The sequence below is a fragment of the Panonychus citri genome, unplaced genomic scaffold, assembly GCF_014898815.1.
Source record: "Panonychus citri isolate SS breed McGregor unplaced genomic scaffold, ASM1489881v1 Contig00028, whole genome shotgun sequence".
NCBI lineage: Eukaryota > Metazoa > Arthropoda > Arachnida > Trombidiformes > Tetranychidae > Panonychus > Panonychus citri.
In genome coordinates this window covers 2,372,049-2,396,095 of record NW_026515433.1, presented here as the reverse complement: position 1 = coordinate 2,396,095, position 24,047 = coordinate 2,372,049, and the positions used below count along the sequence as shown (strand labels likewise).

Genomic DNA, 24,047 nt, shown 5'->3' with positions numbered 1-24,047 from the left:
GAAAAGAAGAGTTTCCTTTTCCTGTTCATCATCATCATCTCTCTCTCTCTCTCATCCTCCTGTAACCAAGAGTTGGAAGCTATTCCAAGGTTGTCTGAAGTAAGTTCATCAAACCCACTTGACTGAATCAATGGTTGATTCAAATCAACATGATACTCAGAATCCAAAATCTCTGGAGGAACCAAACAGAAACAACTATTAATTAACTTAATCTATAGTTGGTTAAGTTAATCAGATCCTTGATTAAAGTTAATTGTTTATAAAATTCAGGTGAATGATGAATGAACATTGAGCACGTTTGTTATTACAATTGAGATTCTATTTGTTTAATGTGAAAGAAATTGATTGATTGTTAATTTGTTTGTTCGTTGTGATGTTTATTGATTGTCACTGATTAGTAAATTTAAACAATCTAATAATATTACATTGGTTACAATTAGATAATGAGTACAGTTTGATTACTAATTTTTGACTAAATCATTGACTCTCATTCATAATTATTGTCTTTTGACATTTTAATTATGTATGTGATTGATTAAATTGCTAGACGTTAATTATTATTAGTTTGCCGTCTCTAATTGTGGCTAAATTGTTGGTTTATTGTTTGATTACCAAAGTTGATTGTCTGCTCCAATGGTGATTCAATTCACATGAATCTATGGTTACTAGAATTGAGTAAACTCCAAATGATTTATTAATCATCTAAAATTGCCATTATATCTTTCTCGATCTCCTGTGAACAATTAAATCAAACAAGAATAAAAAAAACAAATGAATGATAAAAAATCACAATCTCAAAGTACAACAATTAACGCGAATCACAAACAGTTGAACAATTTACATGAAAATCAATAGATTTGATTGATAATCACAAGTCATGAATATTTAACCGATAAAACAAATATTTAATTGTTCCAACAATCAACGATAGATGATTGATATTGATCCAGAAACGAATTTCAAAATACAAAATCAAAAGAAACTCAAGTTTGGAAAGAAACAGAAAAAAACACATTCGATAAAATGAAAAGTTCTAATGATTTCGACCTACCAGAGGTTCGGTGCTTGGTCCATACCTGGACACTGGAATACCCTGTTTGTTACATAAGAATTTGGTGAAATTCCATTTGATGAAATTACCCAGAATTCCTCCTTGTTTCGATTTCAGGTAATTGTACAATGGAGCCGCTTCTTTGCCGTTGACATTTATCTTGGCGAAAAAGTCGAACTCAATTTTCTGCTTCAATTTGAACTCTTTCAGATCAGTTTCACAAGCGGGTTCTTGTCCGGCAAATTGATTACATGGAAATGCGAGTATAGCAAATTTATCGGTGTCTTTTAGTTTTTCGTACAATTCCTTTAATTGTCGATAATTTGATTTGGTTAGTCCACAATTGGACGCAACATTAACAACCAAACAAACTTTTCCACTGAGACAAAGATGAACAATTAGTTAATTGATAAAAGGCCATTTAGTTAATTGTAATTACCGATATTGTTCAAGTGGCACATCCTCGCCGTCCAAGTTTTTCACAACGAAATCAAATATTGAATCAACACTTTTCCAATCAAATTCAATGTTCTCATCAGCCTGAAACAATTAAGTAAATTGGTTTTTTGTTCAACTTGAGTTTCATCACTCCAATCTAATTAAAATACTCAATTAACTTACCATTTTTTTCCCCTGTTGTTTACGTTTTGATTTCAATGTCAACCAACAATTAGCACTTAACGACAATGATTAATTGTAACTGATTAAAACATTCACAGTGATCAAGTTCACGAATTAATATCAAAACCAATGATATAGAATTGAAGTTTACACGAAAACTTTTTGATTGTTTCGAGTACTTTTCTATTTTATGTTCTAACTTATTTTAATTGTTGATTATTTCTTGGGATATAACAAAATTGAGTCGAAGCAATTAAGTGTCATCACGAATTAGATAATAACAATAAAAAAACCATAAATTACATAGAACTAGATCAAGGAAGATAATAAAGTTTTCGTGATAATCGAGAATGAAATTGTTACAAGAATTAAAAAAAAAGTTGATTGGCTTTTTTTTTACAATTGAAAACGAAAACAATTTAAATCATCATTACAATTGTAATCAACAGAATCATCATCATTAGAACAACAATTAACTTGATTAGAGAAGATAAATTAAAATCATTGAATAAATTAACAGAGAAAAGGTTATTAGGAATTAAGGAAAAGAAAATATATTTTCATTGATTATCTTTACAATTAACTATCAACCTTTAATTGTTAAAGTACAATTAAATGTATTATTATCAATGGAAATGAATAGAAAACTAATGAAATTTATAATCTGCTCGATAATCATAAAGATTAACTCAACTAATTTAGATGATAATCAAGACGTTCAAAAAAAGCCTAATCCATGATCTATGGATTAATTGTTAATCCGATATTGTTAATCCAGTTATCAAAAAAAAGACCATAAAATGGGTTGACCAAGTCGCCATTGAATTTTTTTTGTTTGTGCTTCGGTTTTGATTAGCAATTAAACCAATCAAAGTCTTAACTTATTTCCTGGTTTAATCCAGCTGATGACTTCATGACTACTGACAACCCGATGAACAATAGATCAAAATTTAATTATAAATAGTAACAATTAACTGTTCCAATTAATTACAATCCAAAGCTATTAATGGTAAATAGGTGGATGAAAGGTAAAAAAAATCCCGTTAATTTGAATGGTAATTTACAATCAATTATAATTAGGAAAATAATTTACGTTCCAATTGATTAAAGAACCATTTTGAAGATTGGAAATTAAATTTAATTGTTTACTTAATTTACCCTTCACCCTGATTACTGATTAATATGTTAATTTACTTCAAATGATATTACACAATTAACGATCAATGTTTTTGTTTTTCTTTTGCTAATTGTTTTAATGTCGCAATTAAATTCACTAGGGAACTGGAGCAATCGATTAATTGTTACTATCATGATTAACGAAAAATAAACTAATCATTGCGATGATGGAATAATAATTTAAATAAATTGCTAATGGAACTCGAGAAAAACAAAATTCCATTTCCATGGAAATTGATTTAAACAATCAATCAATATGAGAAAAAGGAGTCAACAATTTAGTCCCAATCAAATGTTAATAGTGATTAGTTAAAACATCACAATTAACGATTAGTGTTACAATTTGGTTGGAGAAAAATTAATTGAGAAAAAAAAACGAGGCAAAAACTTTTCGAATTGATTACAAGACGAATTATTATTAATAAGAATAATAATCATTTACAATATAATTGCATTAATTAGAATAATCAAGTTAATTGTAACATAATAACAATGGCAGAAAGTGAAATGATTAAAAAGGAATCAAGAGGATTTGGAATAATCTGGTTAGAACTTTTTTTCGATATTTTCACATGTCAATTAATTATTCGTTCATCAGGTCAATCATTTTGGTTTTTGTTTTAATTTTTGTGAAGAGGATACATATTACAGAGAGAGAGAGAGACGTGTTTGATTTAATTAGTTAATTATAATTATCCAAGAGAAAGAGATAGAGAGAGAGAGAGTGTAGTTCTACAACCTTATTACAGTCTGTGGTGAACGAGACTTTACAACATATACAAGCTGAACAATTAGAAAAGTGCATTGTATGTAGTGGGTTTGTTTATATAATGTAATGTGTTATGTTATAATATAATATAATATATAATATAATATATATGGTTGTTGGTTGGTGTGTTGTGAGATTTTCCCGCTTCCCGGATTTTTTTGTGGTTTGTTGTTGTAGTGGTGTTTATGTGTGTGTATGTATTTATGTATGTATGTGTGTGTGTGTGTAGATGTGTGGTGTATGTGGTGTATGTAGAGTTGTATGGTGTGTTGTTGTTGTTGTTGTTGTGGTGTATGTGTGATTACATTGCGAAAGAGATACATATTTATATTCAATTAGTAGATTGGACAAGGGGAATATTAGTTTAAGGATTAGGGTGGTGAGTGAGTGTGACAAGGGTTTAGGAAGGAGGGGATTATGTCGAGGGTAATTATCATAATTATCAATTATTATATAATATTTATAATCAGAAAAGGTTACTGATTTTTGTTTCAGGCCATTTGAATATCAAGAGAAACAAGGGAAAGATAGAAAGTGAAAAGAATAATGAACAAATATCAAGAAAGAGAGAGAGAGAGAGAGAAAGGTAATGGAAGTTAAGAGTTACAAGCGTTTTACAGATTATAATTATAATACCTTGAACAATTAAGAAAAATTGAGGAAAAAAAAGATATCAAACAAAAAAAACCAAAAAAGAAAACAAAAGCCATTTCACATTAGTGTTTTTTTCATCATCATCTTTTCTTCCAACCACAAATTTGATTAGTTTTATATTAGTTAATTACATAGTCACTGTTTTTGGGCATAAATTTTTCCAATTTGGCGAGAATGTGTTTCCCATAGGTGTATTTACGTAAAGCGGCAAGATGAGGACGGATCCTATTGAGAAGTGCTTTACGTTGAGGTTGTTCAGCTACTTCAATCATCTTTTGCACGACATAATTTGCAAACTGGTCTTTCATCATAGTGTATAGAGCACTGAGGAAGATGGGAAAAGAAAACAAGTATGATTAATATTAAAACACATGATTTAAAGTTTACTTGTTAACTGGAGATTGATTGGAACAAGGAGAAGATATAAAATAGAGAGAATGAAGTTGAAAATGAAAAGGGAAAGGGAAACGTGAGTTGTTTTCTTTACCTGTCATTATATGAGCAGACTTCTTCGATAAGCAGAGCTCTTTCACTCCTATTGGCATGAGTGACACATTTTTCCACAACATTGCTAAATAAGGAGAAAAGAAAAAGAAATTATATGATTAGGAAAATGGTGATTGAGAGAGAGACAGTTAAATATCATTTGACAACAATCGACAAACATTCTTGTTTTTAGTTTGTTTTTGTTTTGTTTCAACTATGTCAAGAGTTGAGATTCTACATTCACTCTTATGCTGTTTTTTTCTCTTTCTTTCTTTCTCACTAAACAAATATCTTTGTTTTTCTCTCTTTCAACTAACGTTACAACTTTTTCTTTCACTGTCTCTTTTCTTACCTGGCGAATTTATGCATCGAGAGGCTTAATACTTTTCCTCGTACATTAGCGATAATTCTACTCTTATCTTCTGGTCTTCCATGTTCTAAAACATGCTGAACCACATAGTTACCATACTGGTCTTGAACCAAAGATTCAGTATGTTGATGCAATTCCTCTAAGATGGGGGTAGTTTGCTCAGGCGTACAGTGTTCCAAGATTCTTTGGATAACTCTACATCCATATGGGTGGGTTGACAGTGAGAATACCTGAAGAAAGAGAGATACAGTCAGTAATATAAAAGAGAAAGAGAAAAAAGAGGATAAAAAAAGAACATGGATACAATTGAGTAATGTGAAATAAAAGGAAAATAGAGAAGAAAGACAGAAAGATAGAAAGGTAGATAGAAGAGAATAAAAAGGAGAAAAAAGAGAGAGAGAGAGAAGAGGGAGGGAGAAAATGAGATAGAGAGGAAGAGTGAGTATATGGATAATGAGTGAGAAAATATTGGATGAGTGTAAAAACAAGGGAGTAATGGAAAGAGAAAGAGAGAAAAAAAAATAAAAGGTGAGAGAGATGAAATAATCATAACTATGATCGATCACAAAAGAAAAAAACATACCTGTCCCTGGAAAGCTCCGATAATGAATTGAAGAGCATGAGGATCCACACATTCTATACACTTTTGGACAACATGGTTTCCATTTTGATCTTTTACACATTTTAATACATGTCCATCAAGCTCTTTAACAATTTCTTTCTGTTGCTCTGGAGAAATTGACTCGAGAGCCTTTTGAATTACACGACAACCATACATTTGAAGAGCCAAAGGTAAGACATGGCCCTTTACTTTCATAGCGAGTGCTTGTTTCTGTTCAGGTGTACCAAACTCGAAAAACTTTTGAATAACATAATTTCCAAATACGTCGGTCATTAAATTATAAGCATGAGCGATAATTTCATTGAATACAAGTTGCTTGTCAGCAGCAGTGGTTCTTTCCAATTTCTGTTGAATAAACCGCGAACCATGTTGATCTTGAGAAAATTCGACAATATGGTCGGTAAGGTCTCGTAATTGGAGATTTGGGTACCTATTGTTTCGGAAATCTTCAAGAAGACGGCTACGCCCAGTTGATTTGTCCATAGAGGAACTGAAGGGAAAAATAATATAAACAATGGAAACAATTAATAAGGGTTGTGTCAGATAATGAAAAAGATAAAATAATGGCCATTAAATGAAATAAACAAATTCAAGGTTAGAGTTAAGCCAAGTCATGATTGAAAAGGAAATAATCCTGAGATTATGACAAATCATAAGAAAATCAATTTGATAACCAATAATTATAAGACTCTTACTTTCGTTGTAGAAGTCTATTGGGAAATCCGACAGAGTTAGATGATCCAAACATACTTCCATTTATTGGGCCATTTCTGATTAAATATTTGGCCTCCGCTCCAGGGGCAGCGGATACCATCCTGTTCGCACCTAAAGCTCCAAGGTTAAGGTCGCCATTAGATCCATTCATGGTTGGTGATGGAGTTAAACTTTGATTGGGTGGTAAAAGACCAATTGGTCCGGGTCCAGGAGATGCACCAATAGTATTGCCAAAATGACCATAAAATTGACCATTTTTACTACTCAAATGTCGAGAAAACTGATTACCATCTAAGCTCGTCGAGAAAATACCACCGCTGATTGAATTGTCAGGTCTTCTACTCTCAAAAGATTCACGTCTTGGTGAACTATTACCCAAATTGATACCAGACGCAAGAGAGGCACCAATAGGCCCCAAAGCACTATTTCCATAACCACCATTACCAATATTATGAGACAAATTTGGATTGTAACCAAATGAATGATTACCATTAGCAAGGTTTGATGATGACACTAAAGAATTGTCTGGATATCCTAGGCCTGAATTAGTTTCTGATGTATACAATGGATTACTATTCACATTTGAGGTGCTTGATGAGAAAAGTTGGGTTGGACCGGAATGGTTTCCAATACCGGTCTGACCTTGACCTGGCATCATCCTCATATTACTATTTGGGCCTTGATTGTGTGCTGGACTGATCATCATTTGAGGCAGTAGACGCATTATCGTGTTCATACCTCGAGCCGAACCAGCTGAACCACCCATAATAAGTGAGCCAGTTTGATCATAATAGCCATGGGGTGTCATCATTTTATATTGTCCTTGTGGGGGAGGTGGTGGTGGTGGTTGAAGTCCAGTGCCGGGTGGGTTACCGGAATTATCACTTGGTCCTTGTGGAGTTAATGGCCTTTGTCCATTTCTTTGAGCCATTAATTGTTGTTGCTGTACATGAGGAGGTGGAGGTGGAGGTGCTTGAGGATGCTGGCCTTGGCCACCTTGTATCATACCTGGATACATTCCCCAAGGTGGTAAACCATAATATGGTGGCATCATGGTTGGTGGTGGTCCCGCAGGAATAAGATGTCCCATTTGAGCCGCGAATGGATCTTGATAATAGGTATTCTGAGGAAAATGGTTATTCCCTGCACCGGGTTGACCGGGCGGTGGAAGAGGCGGAGGTCCCATACCAGAAGATGGATGCTGTTGGAGGCCCTGGTTTTGTTGTTGCTGAACCGCAGCAGCAGCCGCAGCGGCCATTGCTGTTGTGTCTTTGTCATGGTTAGTTAAATTATCATGGTTTATTAGATTATTTTTGGTTTGAAGATAATTCTTGACTAATTTTCTATAAGAGTATAAATCAGCATCATTATGGGCTATCAGTTGTTCTTGCAGTTCTTTCTCATAGTCAAGTGATAATACAAAGTCAATAATTTCCCCATCTTCATCATCATTCTGTGAAATGAAAAGGAGATAGAAAAAAAAAGAGAGAAAAGCCAGGAAAAAAAGGAAGAGAGAGAGAGAGAAAGAGAGAAAAAGAAAGAAGACAGACAGAGGGAGGGTGAAGGTAGAAGAGACAGAGAGAAAAAGAGAGAAAGAGAAAGAGAAAAAAATAGAAAATTAGAATAGAAAATAAAATGATAAATAAATTGGTTATCCCATTGATAAGTTAAATTACATTCTAAATAGAATCAATGGTTTTCATTAATAAATAGTAAAGAATATGACTTGGTCGAATAGTGTGACTTCTTTAGGTGTGTAATCACATAGCATTTTCTACAGATTTTCATCATCTCCAATATAATATTTGCTTCTACCTTTATATTACTACAGCCAATTCTTTAGTCTCTCTCTTTATATATTTCAACTTACCAAGTTGTCTTTCTCATTCACGTGGGACTTAATCGCAACCGATTTTTCATAACCAGAAGCCATTGTGGTTGTCACAGATAACTTACAATTAATTGATGATATATTTCACAAAAATTTAATCTAATTACAATAAAATAAACAAATTTACAAATTGATACACCAAATAAATTACTCACACCAAAGAAAAAGGATTTCAGTTAATATCGACATGAGATCCATCTGCTGGTTGTCGCTTTTTTTTCTAAAAAATTCACCGCGAAATTTGAATTTTCTTTTCTCTTTTCGAATTTGCAAATAATCCAATTAATTGTAGAACTTTTTCATGGAAATTAATTAACAACTCGAGAAAAAAAATCAAAATTTCTGGTGAATTGTTTGAAATTAAGAAAATAATTTAAATAGCGAATAATAGAAAACTTTTTAAGTTTTAAATGTTCGATTTTGCTTAGAATTTGATTTACATTCGAATTACTTGTAATTTCTTTTTCTTTCTTTTTGATTTCTTTTCTTTGGTTTTAGATCATTCGAGTTGTTGATCAACATTTAAATCTTATGAACTTTAAATTGTTTCAATAGTTTCGTAACTTTTTTTCTCGTTTAAGTTTAATATTAATATGAGACTTTTTTTATTCTCACAACTATTGAGTCTTATTGGTTAATATCAAGGTCGTCTAATTGATACTGAGTGTTAATATTATTGATTTGAGAGTAAAAAAAAGTCGTAAACATGATTAAGCTTAATTGTGAAAATATGAAAAAAATAATTAAAGAAAACATTTCAATCAAAGCAACAGTTCGAAAGTGCTGCCATCTAGTAGAAATTAAAGTTTCTATTGAGTAAATAGTAAATTTTTTCTAATCTTTTTAATTGTTTTAACTTTTCCCTATTTTAATGCTAATTAACTTAAACATTTTAATTTTCAAAGTGTTTATCACAAAACTAAAAGATTTAATCTCCAAAATTTGCAGTGATTAGAATAATTCTTAATCGAAAAGTAATAAGTGAAAGACGAAACAATAATTAGTTAATCTCCAAAAGGCCTCAAGGTAAACACAAAAGAATCGCCAAAGAAAAAGCTTTGATTAAATTGTTAATTAACCACAAAGACAAAACCTAAAGATTAGTGATGAGCAATTAAAAGGTAAGAGAATTAGTAAACTACAACAATTGGAACAACTTGATTGTAAGAATTGAGGTTGTCCAAAACAAAAAGAAACAACTAAAGACAGAGAGGGTGGATGAGGGTGAGAAAAGAATAACAAAAAAAAAGTAAGAATATGAAAGAAGAAGAAGAGTAAAAGTGACCTAAGTTTCTCTCTTTCTCTCTCTGTCTTTTCTCTCTCTTCTCTTCTGGTATGTGGCCTGTGATCTTAAACGATCTCCGCCCATAAGAGAGTAAAAAGAATATAAGAAAAAAAGGTCGCGTGCCAAAAGATTTTCCCACGGTTGCAAAGTAAGAAGAAGATGAAGAAAAACAGTGAGACCAATTTAAGAAGAAGATATTGGAAGACAGATGCATTTCGTTGGAGAGAAACTGAACTTGCGCCGAGAGATAAACACGCGTGGGTAACAGGCTCGTTCCAATACACACTTATCATCATCTTCTTTCTTTTCATCTTCTCTCTCTTGTTCTCTTTCTCTTTTTTCTTTCGTTTCTCTTTCTCCGACCGTGGGAACAGAGAGCGTGAGAAAATAAGATTCCGTTGCTGAGTTTCTTCTTTCCCACGATCTTTTCTTCCAACAAGTAAATACCTTTACATCTTCTTCTCTTCTTCTCTTCTCTTCTCTTCTCTTCATCATCTTAAACATCTTTTCTTTCTCCCTCTTTCATTTATCTTCTTCTTCTCTTTCTCTTCTCTTTCTCTTTTCTCTTTCTTCTTCTCCATTGATGTAACAACAACAACAAACGTTCAAATCTCCAAAGACCAAAACCCGATCATCTTTTCGTATCAACTTCATTCTCACTTCAAACTCTCAACAATCAACATCAACTTTTCTTTTTTTTCTTTTTTCATTTTTCATTTCATTTCATTTTATTTCTTCTTCTTCTTTTTAATTTGTTAATTACCTTCGTTGTCCATCATCATGAAAATGTCCATCACTCGAGTTGATCCTTTGTCCATTGAGATTCCAAAAAAACCTCCGAATAAATCGGCTTCTGAACATCGACGAGCAACTAAACCGATTATGGAGAAACGAAGACGAGCTCGAATCAATAATTGTTTGGAACAAATTAAATCACTAATCCTTCTTGCTCTCAACAAAGACGTAAGTATTTATTGAGATTAATTGTTTTCCTTTCCAATGCGATTATTTTAATCTTTTAAAATGCAGTTAATTAGACAATTTAAACTAATCTTTTTCTCTTTTTTTCTTCTTATTTTTTTTCTTCTTCGAAAATCTTAGCCAGCTAAACATACGAAATTAGAGAAAGCCGATATTCTCGAGATGACCGTCGAATACCTTAAGGGTATGACCTCAATTCAATCAATCGATAAATCAAGTGTAATTAAAAGCCTTAAATCGGGTTTCGATGAATGTGCCTCTGAGGTTGAACGATTTGTTGACATTGATTCGAACATGGATTTGGCAATGAAACGTCGTTTAAAATGTCAATTGAAAAATAATTTCTCATCGTTAACCATCAACAATTTAATCTCCAATTCTAATCTGGTTTCATCAACAACCTCATCATCTTCATCAACTGGTCCATCATCTCCCATCCTAAGTCCACTTAACATGAAAACCGAACCAGTCTCACCTTTAACCGTTAATCGAGATGCATTAACAACAATCTCCTTTAATTACAACAATTCAACCAAAAGTCAATCACAATTAACTCCACCACCTTCAGCCAATTCATCTAATGAATCTTTCAGATTTTCCCCTGTTCACTTTGATCATCAATCTCATCATAATCTTCACAATCAATATCTTAACCATCACCTTAATCAATCATCAAATTATATCATCTCACCAATTTCACCTTCATCACATCTCATCGACGATCCAATGGATTGTATTCCCGTTGATTGTTCCAAATCATCTAAATTAAATCTCGACGATAACGTTTGGAGGCCTTGGTAATTAGTGTCTTACCAACACCAATGGATTAAATTCACCACCGGTGCCTTAACTTAATTAGTTAACGGAAGAAAAGAAAAACTAATTGCCACAACAATTAAAAACTTTCTTTCTTCTTCCTCATCATTATTAACAAATCAACAATTGTTAATTGTCGTTGATCATCAGCATCATTATCACTATTATATTTCCCTTCTATTGATCTCTTTCTCTGTAAATAGATTTAATCAACATCATAAATTGATTAAATATCTATTCATAATTAATCTAATTACTTAGATGCACTTTGTCAATCCCATGAACCACCAAATGCCTTTAATTTACTACCTGTTAATTGATTGTAAATATTAATTGTTACAAAATTTGAATACAAATATATTTATATATATATAATAAGAACATAATTAAATCTTAATTACCAACTAAATTAACATTTGCCTCTGAATTTAATTAACAAAACCCTAACCCTTGATTGTGAAAAAGTTTCACCATCAACCGAAAGGAAGTAAAAGAAAATCAAATAGAAAAAAAAGCGACACAATTAAACTAATTACTATTACAATCATCTAATGATTAAAGGAAAATTAATTATGGTATAGAGGAGAGAGAAAAACAAAATTAAATCAAACAATCAAATCAAAAAGTAATAATTAAATCCGAGCAACAGGAAGCTCGAAATTAAAGTAAATAGTAGATTAAATCGTTTCCAATGTCAGATGGAAGAAATTAATTAATTGTAAATCAAATATTCTAAACTAATGATACATGGGAATATAAATTGTCCAATAAATTGTAGATTAAAAGAAACGAAAAAAAAAATTAATTGTAACAATTAAATTTAAACTCGAAAACAGGAAACAGTGAATGATGAAGATGAAGAAAAAAAAAGTCAAGGTAACAACGATAATTGCGAGTGAAAAACAAATCAAGAGCCGAACCTCAATATTACAATTAAATTGTTGAATTTCGAAGACAATTTATCAATGATATAAGAAGACAATTTAATTTCCATCGTAATAATGATTAACATAAAAGTAAAAGAAATTTTTTCTTCTTCTTATTTAGCCCGAGGGAAGTTCGTATGAAACTCATTTCCGGAGTTTGGAAAGTCAACTGATTCCAACGGCCTAAGTTCATTTAATTCATGTTCATAAGTCTGTAACAATTACGATGTTACACTTGATGAGAAGAGGGTGATGATGATAATGATGATTACGATGATGATGATGATGATGGTTAATCATTTAGGGAGGGTCAACTGAGAGTCGCTCTTTTCATTCATAAACTGAAACCGTTTTTTTGTCTAATAACAAAAGTCTCTGGGAAAAGTTATCACCGTTTCGCATTTAAATTGTCCCTTGCATGAGTAATTGTTACCTGTTGATTGTGATCATTATCATCATCATCTTTTTGCCACAAGTTTAAATTGTTTCATTGAGAGAGAGAGAGAGAGAGAGAGAGATGAGACTCTGGTTCTCCCTCTCTGGTTTTGCATCTTCACGTTGGTTTGGTTAGTTAATTGCTCCTTCATTTTAATAACAATAAAACTTTTAAAACAATGGATTAATTTAGTTCGTTGATTGTTACCATTTGCTCAATTTTTTTTAATCCGGTTTGAGTTGATTGTTGAGGTTAATTGATAGGTTCAGGTTTCGATGATTTTTTTTTTGCTCTTCAATGATTCTTAGTGTAGGATCTTTGTTGGTGTTACAATTTACTGATTGTTGGAATCCCTTATTTTTTATTCACCTAATGATTGTCACTGAATGATGATGGTAATTGTGATTAAGAAAGTGTTAAATTGTTGGAAGAGTGAAAAGATAATTTGAAATTTTTTTTTCTTCATCTCTATGATATAATTATTATAATCGTAAGTGACAATTTCTTGAAATAATTTTATGCACCATTAACAATTTACAGTGCGATGATTTGATATAACAACAATTAAGGGTACGAGACCATGATGATTAGGAATTTAATTTAATGGTGAGACAACTGTAATCATAGTAATTTATAGTAAGAGTGATTTAATTTTTTCTTTTCACTGGTGAATTTAAAAACTCATCAATCTGTGACCATAATGATTAAAGGTAAATATGATCATCAGTTTTTCCTTGATTGTTGTTATTATTATTGATCTTTTGTCTCTTAATTGTGGTTAATATGATGATAGTTAAGTGATAAATAATTCACATAATCATCAATTCAATATGAAAACAATGATAACAATAATCGATGTGGAAACAATTAAATATCGGGTTAAATTTCCCATTCGCAGCAAACCAGATCAAATATGATCAAATTGGTTTGGAAGATGATTTGTTTAATTACTTGGGATGGAAAAGACTATTAGGTTAATTAGAATCAATCAAATTCCATTGATTCCTTTTCACTTTGGACTGGTGTCATTTGAATTGTTGCACATTAGGGTTTGTTACTTTCTCCAAATCAATTTAATTAGCTTGTGAATTGATTAACACATTACTCTTTTTGGTCAGAGTTTTTGCTTTCAGGTAACAGATAATTACAGTTGAAATTGACTCTTTACACTAATATATATTGTCATTAATTAACAACAAAGGTTTTTGATTGGATTCCCAGGGATTAGGATTACATCTTGAATGGACCTTCATCATTGAATCCAGAAACAAGCAATGATTTAGGATAATAGTAGAGATTAAAATGAGCATAAGGAATAGCAGTGGTTCTAACCCATTTCTTTTCAGGGGCTAAACCTTCATCATCAGGAGGAATTCCCAAATATTCATTGGACAGTAAATCAGTTCTCGGGTCTGCATAAGGTTTCGAGTAAAGTTCATGGCCTTCATAATAGAAGTGATAAAACACCCAAGTCCACATGAATGAACTGAGAGCCAAACCATAATAGTAGCTCTTTTTACCATTGTCTAATGGACCTGCCCATCGAGGGTTTCGGTAACCATACGACCTGTCCAAAGAGAAATTATATAAAAAAGAAAATACAATTAGAATATAGAATAAAATAAAACAGTTTAACAAGTACAACTCATCAAGAGCCTAAAAAGACATGAGAGAGTACAAAAAGAGAATCAAGGCAAAAGTAACATCATTAGAATTTAATGTTAAAGATCCAACAATAATCAGAACGAGAATAACATTTGGGAAGACAAAGACAAAACAAAATAGAATAGAATAGAATAGAATTTGGTTAAAAGAAAAAAGAAAATCAAATCAAATGAAATTAAATGAAAAATCTAAATTGATAACTTACTCTCCTTGTGGAACTACAGTTTCCCACCAGGTTTCATGTTTAATTACTGGATTGATTCTCCGATTGATTCCATCATAGTCATCAAGAACTTTCTCATGTCCATGACCACCAGAAAAATATCGAAATTTTGGAAAAATAACCAAAGGTCGACTTAATCGAGTAATTAACATGATCAAATTAAAAGTAAACACAATCGAGTAAAATGAAAAGAAAACAACAAGGATTCGGATCCAATGACAAACTATCCGAATCCGAGGTTAACCAAATGATCTACAAACCACCAGATGGCAGTGCGATTCGAACCACAAGAATAGAAGCAAAAAGAATCGGGGTCGTCCGGGATTTGAACCCGGGACCTCTCGCACCCTAAGCGAAAATCATACCCCTAGACCAACGACCCGCGTATACATAAGTGTCTGTAATAGTATTATATAAACTTTAGTATAACTCGATTGCGATGAAACTTATTTTCCAATTGTTATCATTTACGATAAATTGGTGAACTTTTTAATGTTCAATTGTTTATTAGTGGATTTCTTGTTATGAAACATCAAGCGAAATTTGGTTTACAGTTTTTGGAATCATTTTGATGGTTTTCTTTTGAATCTTGTAAGTGTTTAGTTGATGTTTAATTATGATTATAAGTGATGATTATCGTTGATATAGTTGCACTTGTAGTAATTAGGGATAATTATGGCAGGAAAAGAGATAGAGAGTAAGAGTGAGAGTGAGGTGGGAGAGGGTGAGACAATTACTAGACCACTTTAAAAGGAAACACGGACGAGACTTTTAATCATTTCGTTTTAATCTCATTCTGTGCTCTTTTCATTGACAATCTAGTGGATTTAATTTAGTTAAAAATGACCATTGGTAAATTGTGCTTTCTTTTGGTAACCAGTTTAATTCTGGTCTCTGGGCAATCTTACAATTTAAAACCAGAATTCAAATTAATCGGACCTGATGAATTAACCGCTTTTCTAGTTGATAGGTAAGTTTCATTTATAAGATCTAATTAACAACTATTTCATTGTATTGTAGACAATTTAACCTTCCCTTGTGTATTATGTTGACCAAAGTTGATTGTCACCACCAATTAGTTAATTATTCAAAGATTTAAGATAATTTTGTTACACTTAAAAGCTCTTAAAGATTAGCTGTTTACAATTAAGACGCAATTAAGACAATTTCAGTAGTAAATGACCACAACTTTGATGATATTGATCAACTAATTTCTAACTCACTCTAATTTAATTCCTACCGAATCTAAAATAGACTCGGTGGTCAAGTTAGTTGGAATCTAACAAATTGGGATAAACGATCAGATTCAGAGGTGAAGGATATTTTTGCGAAACACAGTTTATCTCAAATTAATCCAGTTCCTTGTCTCGAAGTTAATTGTAAGAAAAAGTACATTCAAGCCTCCGAAGGTACAGGAAATATAAGCTCGAACCTTTCGGACGGTAACCAGACCACCGATGCCACAAGTCAGATTAACGCGAACTCATTGTTTCAATTGTTCTTGGAGAGGGATAGTAAAGAGGAAGCCCATTGTTTAGTGGCCTCCGTCAACAGTACCTTTGCCAACGAAGGGCAAGATTTCAAGTACACGGTTTCGAAAAGCGTTTCCTATGGAGGTGGAGTTCGATTGAGACCATTAATGGATCCAAAGGAGGAAAATCCCGAAAATGCTCCTCGTCAAATGGAAGTCGATGAAAATGGTCAAGTTCAGTTACACATAATTCGAGCTACAAGCAAATCGAAACTCGAAGAGTCAACTGATTCCGAAAATTATTCTGAACGATTAATTAAAAGAAACGAGGTTTCTGCCACCGTGGTCACTTTTGATACAGAAAATTGTCACAATTCCGTTGAAAATGTCGAATGTGACACTTTGGCTCGAGTTTATCATCACATTAAGTCAACCAGTGAACGGAAAGTGACCTACAAAGATAAAAGTAAAAGCTATAAAACCGAAAGCTATGGAACCATAATCACTATCGTTAAAAAAGCTTGATTGCCACAATTTAGTGAAGGAAACAATTAAAAATTCTGTCCATTATGATTATAATTACGAGTATTACATTGTATCATTGGAGGAAAATTAAATCATTTGTTTCATCAAGAAACAATTAACAGGCTGGATAAGTGCAATTAACAAATATTTACACATTAATGTAATCAGAAAATTAATTATAATCTTTGAAAACAATTAATAAATTACAATAAATATAAAGATTGAAGCAGTTAATTAATTGATCGGGAACCGAAAATAAGTTGACATCAATTATTAATTGTTGGAAGTTTTTTTTTTAATCAAATGATCCTCAATTGTATCAATTTAAATGTTAATTACAACAATTGGGAAAAGCAATAAGATTTAGTTAATTGGTGAAATTGGTTATTGAAACAAAATTAAATCCATCAATTGATTTGATACTTTGGAAAAATAATTTCTGATTGATTGTTGTAATCAGCTAAATAATTAATTGTAAATAAAGACATTGATAACAATTAATCTGATTTAATCATCGTATTAATCGTAAATAACTTACACGTGATAAATGTTTTGATTGTTTGATCTTGAGGTTTTAATTAGCGGATTAAATCAAGTCTTGGCTTCAATGAATTTAATAAAAAAAAACGACAGCCCGACAATTAGAGTTTAATTAGTTGGATTTGATGGATGAATTGAAAAGTTGTTTCGATTCAGTTTTTGATTCACTAATCCAACGATTGATTGTTGGATTGATTTTTTGATTAATCGGCAATCCGACCATCAGATTAGATGATTAAATGACAATTAAGAATTGCAATTATTGGGTTGAAGACATGAGATAAAGTTTATCTATTCATCTGTCTGTATGATAGAGACTCTTGAAAATTCAATGTTGATTGTAACAATTAAGACGTAGAAAGTGAAACAATTAGGAGAAAACTATTGACCAATGTAATCACTGATATTTTACTCTCTCAAATTAATCAGCGTTCGAGTTGAGTCCATAGAATTTTTTAGATGGTTGGTTAGCTCGAATTTTAGAAACATCAATGAGCTCGATCGAAGTGTCCAAAGTGTCCAATGGTCAATTGCGAATTAGTCTCTCTCTTTATGGCATAATTGTCTTCAAAGTAAATTAGTTAATTAACTTGAAGAAAACTCAGCGATTCGAGTAGCTGAATATTGCTGATTGAAACAATTCCAGGATCAACATGAGTGACACTCAATGATTATTGTCTTCATTTAGTTAAATTGCTTCAGATAGAAATCAAATTGATCGGTAGATTGTCAAGTAAATTCCAATTCGATTAATCAATCTAATACAATAAATTGACCAACTAACGGACACTCACAATCAACAAGCCACGAATATTATCACAATTGATTAAAAACATCTCGATTTTCCTGTTGTTGTAAAACATAATTAGATTAACACCATTTTGAGCAAACAATTTAAATTCCGTCCATATAACCAACCAATTAACAATTAACGACAGGTATGAGTATCATCAGTAATTGAATATATATAATAAATAAAAAATATATAATCAGATGATAAATAATTATCATTTGAATATCAATAATATACAATTGGTTTGGTTCATTTTGATGATGATGATGTGATGATGTGATTAAGATGATTAGTGAATTAGTAGATGTCTATTCATCAGCATTATGAGGTGGCCTGGATTCTGAATTACATTTAATACAATTAGTTATCCAATCAATACTTTCACTGATTCCTTGGCTAAATTAAGATAGAGAAAGTAATTAAAAATGGATCATCAACAACAAAAAGGTAATCATACCTGTTCAATGCTGAAACTGATATCGACTGGACATCTCGTTGACCAATTTTGGGATCAGTTGATTTAAATATTGTCTTAATCCGATCAAGAGATAAAGCTTCCTGTAATAATAATAATGGAAACAATTTCAACAGTAATTAGATATTAATCATATGAAATCATTTTCAATCCTCGCTCTTCAATCAATTACCGGAATGTCTTGTTTATTGGCAACAATTAACAAAGGTATACCAGCTAAATGTTCATTGGCAATCATGTTATCTGTTCATGGGAGATAATCCAAAGAAAATGAATTAGATTAACTAAACATAATCCAAGTGACACTCAAGGAAAAAAGGTAAACACAAACCAAAGGCTTCCTTAGATTCATCAACCCGTTCAATATCTGCCGAGTCAATTATGTAGATAATACCATGAGATTCAGAGTAGTACTGGAAGGAAATAGAATAAGAAATTAACTAATTACTATTAGAAGAAGGAAAAAATCAGTAAGGATAAACAAACCTTATCCCAAAGAGATTGGAGCTCATGTTGTCCACCGAGATCCCAGAAGTTCATGACAATCCCTTTATACTCAATCTTTCCGATATTTAATCCAACTGTTGTCGTTATCTTATTAAGATTAACACCTTTGTAACCACGATTAAATTTGATTTTAGTCTGTTCAAGGAACGTTGTTTTACCAGCATTGTCCAGTCCAAGGATTAGCACATAGAATTCATCTTTTTTGAATAGATATTTCCATAGACCATAAAAAAGGGAAAACATTATATTTGTTGATATGTTTTCCTTTTGGTAGATTAACTTGAGTTGTTCCTCTTGGAGGAAGACAAATAATCAATATAACAACAGGATCACGTTAATCTTAAGATATTCATTGACTAATTAAAATGAAAGAAAAAAATTAATCTCAACAATTAGCACAATTTAAAAAAGAAACACAAATCAAAACAATTAAAACAGAAAAAGCAAAAATTGGTAAACACAAGTCACATGTTCATTCATTTTCCAAGCCTGAGCAATGGAACCGGTTTTCAATTCCTGGTTAACTAATTGTTTCACTTTTGATTATATTCAAACCTCTAATCAACACAATATCATTAAAATTAACAAGATTCCCAAGAAAAATCAACAATTAATCACAATTTTCATTGCAAATTCAAGTGACCACAAAATCCTAAGACCCAACAAAGTAAAAAACATTGAGTCATTTTTTCACTTCTCAAGTAAACAATCAAAACCTCCCAAACTAATTAACACCTAATTAACCATTCAAAAAGATACACAAGTGAATAATTAACTAATTTAATCAGATCGAAATGTTCAACAACAGTTAATCAATTCATCTTTGAATTGAAAACTTTCCCGATGAAATTTCAAAGCTTCTGATTGATGGAACCATTTGAGCGCCAATTTCGATTCAGCGATAAATTTGAATTTTTTTCCATTAGAATGAAAAAAAGAATCTCAAACAATTAACAAGAGGAGACAAAATTAATTTAGTTGTTTAAAAATGGTCTCTGGAGCCATGCTAGGCTGGAGAGGGAGGTTTGCCGCGACGATAAGACTGAATAATAGAATAAAAGATTTTCAACAGTTATCCAATTAAACTGTAATATCTCAAGATCTGTAACAGAAACGATCTCTAAACTCATTTTCAAGAGCTAAAAATGTGGAGAATAACAATATCACCTTCAGATGACCTTGAAACGTGTTATTTTACCGATGACCTGAATGACCTTGATCTTTTGATATAACAATTGAGTATCGCTCAAACTCATACCACTCAAGTCTCGTGTCTCTCTGACTCTTAGTTGCTGGGAAAATCGCAAAAAAATATCGGTAAAAATAGCTGAATAGCCCTGTATATAAGATTATGTTGTAAAACGAAACTGAATTACCGCTGTACAAGATGCTCGTGAATGAAACTTTTTATTGGTTCCGGTTTCGATTCCCATTCCCAAGAATATCTCTAATATTATACGCAGCTGCACGTCACCCTGCTTCATATCGACCAATAGCATCCGCAACATCATTTCGAGCCCTAGTTTGCTTAGCAGTCACAGAACCAATTGGCCGACAATATTCCGTTCCAGTGATCTGCGCTTCCTAATAAAGGTACACGTCGATCTCTCTCCATTCTGGTACATCAGGTGATCTGTGCTGGTTTATTGTAGCGACCAATAATTGTGGCGGATAATTGGCTCCGACTGGACGATTAAAATACCCAACGAATGTGATTCTTTGCATCCCATTTGCTCTGGGATACATATTTCGGAGTATATTATTCTGGTTTATGTTCTAGAAAAATGAATAACGAGCATTAAGTTTTTATTCACAAGATGTTTGTAGAGTATTCGATATCCTAACTGTGTTAGCAACAAGTTATTATGCGTTTCAAAGAATGAAAATTACTGATTCGCAACCATCGATAACCTCAATAGTATATCTAGATTACTAACTTTATGTTTGACATTCACTTTTGTTTCTTCTAAATAGCATCTAGTCATCTTTTTTGAACAAGTTATCCGATCACATATAGTGACCACAAAATCCTACGGCCCAACAAAGTAAAAAACATTGAGTCATTTTTTCACTTCTCAAGTAAATAATCAAAACCTCCCAAACTAATTAACACCTAATTAACCATTCAAAAAGATACACAAGTGAATAATTAACTAATTTAATCAGATCGAAATGTTCAACAACAGTTAATCAATTCATCTTTGAATTGAAAACTTTCCCGATGAAATTTCAAAGCTTCTGATTGGTGGAACCATTTGAGCGCCAATTTCGATTCAGCGATAAATTTGAATTTTTTTCCATTAGAATGAAAAAAAGAATCTCAAACAATTAACAAGAGGAGACAAAATTAATTTAGTTGTTTAAAAACTGAATTTATTTATTATATATGTTTGCAAAAAAAAGAGCACAATCAATGTGGTTGTTTGAAGAGTTGTTATTTAGTTGTTTAAGGCATCTTTTCTTAAAGTAATCCAATTAATTTAATTATAGTTGTTTAACAAGCTATTTAATTGTAGCTTAATTATTCATCATTATATATATAATATTTATATTTATATATATTTATACGATTGCCTATTCCAATCATATTGCTATAGTTGGAGAATTGTTAAGTTAATTGTTATTAATCGTGTGTGTGTGTATGTGTTGGTTGTGTTAATTGTTAGTAAATATTTGGGTTAATTTAGATTAAATCAAAATTTGAGTGGAGAGAGTTTAAATCATCAATTGTGTTGTAAAAACGAGAACAATTAAAATTGATGCAAATTAATCGCTTGTCGAGTGGGAGGTTGATTGTTGATCAACGAGAAAAAAAAGTTAATTTTCCAATCAATTTATGGTTAAATTGTTACGATTTCATGATAGATGTTGTTGTTTATGATCAATTAATTTGTCGATTCCTTGATTCATGTTGAGTTTGTTTCTTGTGTATTTTAATTGTTAATTGTTGTTCCCTCTGAGAAATTGATTGTAATTGGGTCCAACAAAGTTTTATGTATAATAATTGGTTAATCAATTGATTGCCGTCAGGGTTAAATTGTGATTAAATTGTCCAAATTGTAATTTCATCAGGCACGATTATCCTTTACAACACAATTAATCAGACGCTGAGTTTCACAAGGTAATCAGGTAATCATTTCATTAACTAATTAACCATTATCATTATCATGATATATATAAAATTTGATTGGTTCAAATTAAATTTAAGGTGTGAAAAAATCAAATAACACACAATCAAACAATAAACAATCATTGTTTAAATCAACAGTTAATCAGATGAAAAACTCAGAGCAATTTAAATTGGAAGATCTAATTAAATCATTAAGGTTAATTGATTGTATTTCCACAACATCTTTGTCCACAATTAAATCAATGTTATCAAATGATTAACAAAACGAAAATGTTAATTGTAATAAAAATATTTCCAATCAGATGATTAACTTACTAATTAACCAAATTAAACTTTACAATGATTATGAAAATTAATTGTGATTGACAAAAAACTGTAACATTTTCAAATCTAATATTAAATTGTTTCCAAGTTGACAGCGAGAGAGAAAGAAATTAAATGAAAAAATTAGTTTTGATTGTGATTGATTATTGGAAGATGAGATAATTGGTTAATTGTGATTGCAGAATCTGATTCCAAAATGGATAACATTGAATTAGATTGAGACAAAGATGAAATGTCAACTGATTCCTAAAGATACAAGAAAAGAAAACAATTAGATGATTAGAATGATAATTAAGTATATAAATTGTACGAGAGATGAAAAAAATGATCATCAAGATGAAGATGATAATTAAGATGATAAGAAGATAAGAAAAGGTAGTTAACAAAATGCACTAATTATTAGAGTTAATTTCCAGAATTTGCCTCCAAAAGAAATGCAAAAAAAGTGATCAAAGTATCACAACAATTAACGATTACATCTCATCATCATAATCATCTCTCTTTCTCACCACTAATCTCCTCTAAATCCTCATCCTAATCATCATCTTAATCTTCATCATATCCATCAAACTATGGATCAAGCACTTCAACAATTAACAAGAAGGAAAAAAAAATCAAATTCAACAGAAAACAAATGGAAACCCAAAGATACAAAATATATTTAGAAAAAGAAACTGAGACAAATTGTAACAATTAAAATAGAAACAAATTAAAGATCTGATTAACTGCTGATTGATTGTTATTGTTTGTTAGTTGTGTTAATTGTGGAAAACAACAAAAACAAATCAAGTTAATTATAAGTGTTAATCTGATTTCTTTGCGCACTAACATATAATAACTTTAAAATTTATACATAATTTGGTATTATTTTCATCAGCAATTAATAGTTTTCTTAATTATTAGTAATTAATATTGGTAATGTTATGTTATTATTGTTGTTAATAGTGAATTAATAGTTAATAGTATTATTGTAATCGTTATTATTGTGATGATGAAGATGCGGATGATTATTAAGTTTTTTCTTCTTATTCATCATCATCAGAGGAAAAAAAGATTAGTAGAAAACAGGGAATTGATTGGGAATGATGATCGCAAGAAACGAGAGAGAGAGAGAGAAGATTCAATTTTTTCTGTGCCATTAAGAAGATGATAAGGATGATGATGATGATGATGATGGAGGATAAATGATGAAGAAAAATTGATTTTGCACTCACAAAATATTTACAGTTAGTTTATCATCTTTGTTATGTGAATTGCGCAAGTTTAAGGTGTAAACTTCAAAGACTATTTTTTTGAGAATCAAGAAAAATATATATTGTCACACATCAGATTTTCCTCTGAGAGGAGAGTGGGAAATGATGGAGAGCGGGTCAGAGGTGGAGAGATAGAGTGGGTCAGGGTGGGTGAAGATGAGATTGACATCGCTTGTTGCTTTTATCTGCCCTTAATCACTGGAAAACCACAGAAATATGATTAAATTGTTGTTGATGTTCACGGGCGATGTTAATGATTTAACATTCGTAATCATTTGAAAACTTTCATTTCATCAATTGATTTTGATTAATTGTTGAACACACTCGTTAATTAGTATATTTA

At 31.4% G+C, this 24,047-nt stretch overlaps 6 protein-coding genes, 1 long non-coding RNA gene and 1 other non-coding gene across 10 annotated transcripts; 2 read left to right on the top strand and 6 right to left on the bottom strand.

The window, feature by feature from the left end:
* Positions 1–347: 347 nt before the first annotated feature.
* LOC128396807 (glutathione peroxidase 1-like) lies at positions 348–1,874 on the bottom strand. Its single transcript, XM_053357429.1, has 4 exons — positions 1,673–1,874; positions 1,491–1,591; positions 1,052–1,430; positions 348–733 (listed from the first exon to the last, which is right to left on the bottom strand). Exons 1-4 carry the CDS (start codon positions 1,673–1,675, stop codon positions 695–697), a joined length of 522 nt encoding a protein of 173 aa, XP_053213404.1. The 5' UTR covers positions 1,676–1,874; the 3' UTR covers positions 348–694.
* Positions 1,875–3,236: 1,362 nt separating this feature from the next.
* LOC128397207 (pumilio homolog 2-like) lies at positions 3,237–8,530 on the bottom strand. Its single transcript, XM_053357891.1, has 6 exons — positions 8,334–8,530; positions 6,445–7,916; positions 5,711–6,239; positions 5,110–5,357; positions 4,759–4,842; positions 3,237–4,595 (listed from the first exon to the last, which is right to left on the bottom strand). The coding sequence occupies exons 1-6, from the start codon at positions 8,394–8,396 to the stop codon at positions 4,391–4,393; spliced, it is 2,601 nt and encodes an 866-aa protein (XP_053213866.1). The 5' UTR covers positions 8,397–8,530; the 3' UTR covers positions 3,237–4,390.
* Positions 8,531–9,199: 669 nt separating this feature from the next.
* LOC128397209 (transcription factor HES-4-A-like) lies at positions 9,200–11,845 on the top strand. Of its 3 annotated transcripts, none has more exons than XM_053357894.1 (3): positions 9,200–9,475; positions 10,259–10,602; positions 10,741–11,845. In XM_053357894.1, the coding sequence occupies exons 2-3, from the start codon at positions 10,420–10,422 to the stop codon at positions 11,419–11,421; spliced, it is 864 nt and encodes a 287-aa protein (XP_053213869.1). In that variant the 5' UTR covers positions 9,200–9,475; positions 10,259–10,419; the 3' UTR covers positions 11,422–11,845. The 3 variants fall into 3 exon arrangements, with proteins under 3 accessions (XP_053213869.1, XP_053213872.1, XP_053213868.1); XM_053357897.1 differs by having other exon boundaries at positions 9,201–9,475; positions 10,442–10,602; XM_053357893.1 differs by lacking the exon at positions 9,200–9,475 and having other exon boundaries at positions 10,113–10,602.
* A 1,825-nt stretch (positions 11,846–13,670) lies between these two features.
* On the bottom strand, positions 13,671–14,896 carry LOC128397211 (uncharacterized). Its single transcript, XM_053357899.1, has 2 exons — positions 14,669–14,896; positions 13,671–14,365 (listed from the first exon to the last, which is right to left on the bottom strand). The coding sequence occupies exons 1-2, from the start codon at positions 14,836–14,838 to the stop codon at positions 14,029–14,031; spliced, it is 507 nt and encodes a 168-aa protein (XP_053213874.1). The 5' UTR covers positions 14,839–14,896; the 3' UTR covers positions 13,671–14,028.
* Positions 14,897–14,996: 100 nt separating this feature from the next.
* Positions 14,997–15,068, bottom strand: Trnap-agg (transfer RNA proline (anticodon AGG)). Its single transcript has one exon. It is a non-coding gene; the product is annotated as a tRNA-Pro (tRNA).
* Positions 15,069–15,455: 387 nt separating this feature from the next.
* Positions 15,456–16,901, top strand: LOC128397208 (uncharacterized). The gene is made up of 2 exons (XM_053357892.1): positions 15,456–15,656; positions 15,941–16,901. Exons 1-2 carry the CDS (start codon positions 15,529–15,531, stop codon positions 16,680–16,682), a joined length of 870 nt encoding a protein of 289 aa, XP_053213867.1. The 5' UTR covers positions 15,456–15,528; the 3' UTR covers positions 16,683–16,901.
* Positions 16,902–17,169: 268 nt separating this feature from the next.
* On the bottom strand, positions 17,170–19,816 carry LOC128397210 (ADP-ribosylation factor-related protein 1-like). Its single transcript, XM_053357898.1, has 5 exons — positions 18,977–19,816; positions 18,822–18,903; positions 18,663–18,733; positions 18,473–18,573; positions 17,170–18,411 (listed from the first exon to the last, which is right to left on the bottom strand). Exons 1-5 carry the CDS (start codon positions 19,238–19,240, stop codon positions 18,324–18,326), a joined length of 606 nt encoding a protein of 201 aa, XP_053213873.1. The 5' UTR covers positions 19,241–19,816; the 3' UTR covers positions 17,170–18,323.
* Positions 19,817–21,348: 1,532 nt separating this feature from the next.
* On the bottom strand, positions 21,349–24,041 carry LOC128397297 (uncharacterized). Its single transcript, XR_008326915.1, has 2 exons — positions 23,666–24,041; positions 21,349–22,697 (listed from the first exon to the last, which is right to left on the bottom strand). It is a non-coding gene; the product is annotated as an uncharacterized LOC128397297 (long non-coding RNA).
* Between the last annotated feature and the right edge of the window lie 6 nt (positions 24,042–24,047).

Coding starts and splice junctions, on each gene's coding strand:
- LOC128396807 (XM_053357429.1), bottom strand. Junction 1,431..1,490: donor GTGCCACTTGAACAATATCG/GTAATTACAATT, acceptor TCTTTGTCTCAG/TGGAAAAGTTTGTTTGGTTG. Junction 734..1,051: donor GACCAAGCACCGAACCTCTG/GTAGGTCGAAAT, acceptor AATTGTTCACAG/GAGATCGAGAAAGATATAAT.
- LOC128397207 (XM_053357891.1), bottom strand. CDS start 8,396: ATGGCTTCTGGTTATGAAAAATCGGTTGCGATTAAGTCCCACGTGAAT. Junction 6,240..6,444: donor AATAGACTTCTACAACGAAA/GTAAGAGTCTTA, acceptor TTTTCCCTTCAG/TTCCTCTATGGACAAATCAA. Junction 4,596..4,758: donor GTCTGCTCATATAATGACAG/GTAAAGAAAACA, acceptor CATCTTCCTCAG/TGCTCTATACACTATGATGA.
- LOC128397209 (XM_053357894.1), top strand. CDS start 10,420: ATGAAAATGTCCATCACTCGAGTTGATCCTTTGTCCATTGAGATTCCA. Junction 10,603..10,740: donor TTCTTGCTCTCAACAAAGAC/GTAAGTATTTAT, acceptor CGAAAATCTTAG/CCAGCTAAACATACGAAATT.
- LOC128397211 (XM_053357899.1), bottom strand. CDS start 14,838: ATGTTAATTACTCGATTAAGTCGACCTTTGGTTATTTTTCCAAAATTT. Junction 14,366..14,668: donor ACTGTAGTTCCACAAGGAGA/GTAAGTTATCAA, acceptor CTCTTTGGACAG/GTCGTATGGTTACCGAAACC.
- LOC128397208 (XM_053357892.1), top strand. CDS start 15,529: ATGACCATTGGTAAATTGTGCTTTCTTTTGGTAACCAGTTTAATTCTG. Junction 15,657..15,940: donor ACCGCTTTTCTAGTTGATAG/GTAAGTTTCATT, acceptor AATCTAAAATAG/ACTCGGTGGTCAAGTTAGTT.
- LOC128397210 (XM_053357898.1), bottom strand. CDS start 19,240: ATGTTTTCCCTTTTTTATGGTCTATGGAAATATCTATTCAAAAAAGAT. Junction 18,904..18,976: donor TCCAATCTCTTTGGGATAAG/GTTTGTTTATCC, acceptor ATTTCCTTCCAG/TACTACTCTGAATCTCATGG. Junction 18,734..18,821: donor TGAATCTAAGGAAGCCTTTG/GTTTGTGTTTAC, acceptor TCCCATGAACAG/ATAACATGATTGCCAATGAA.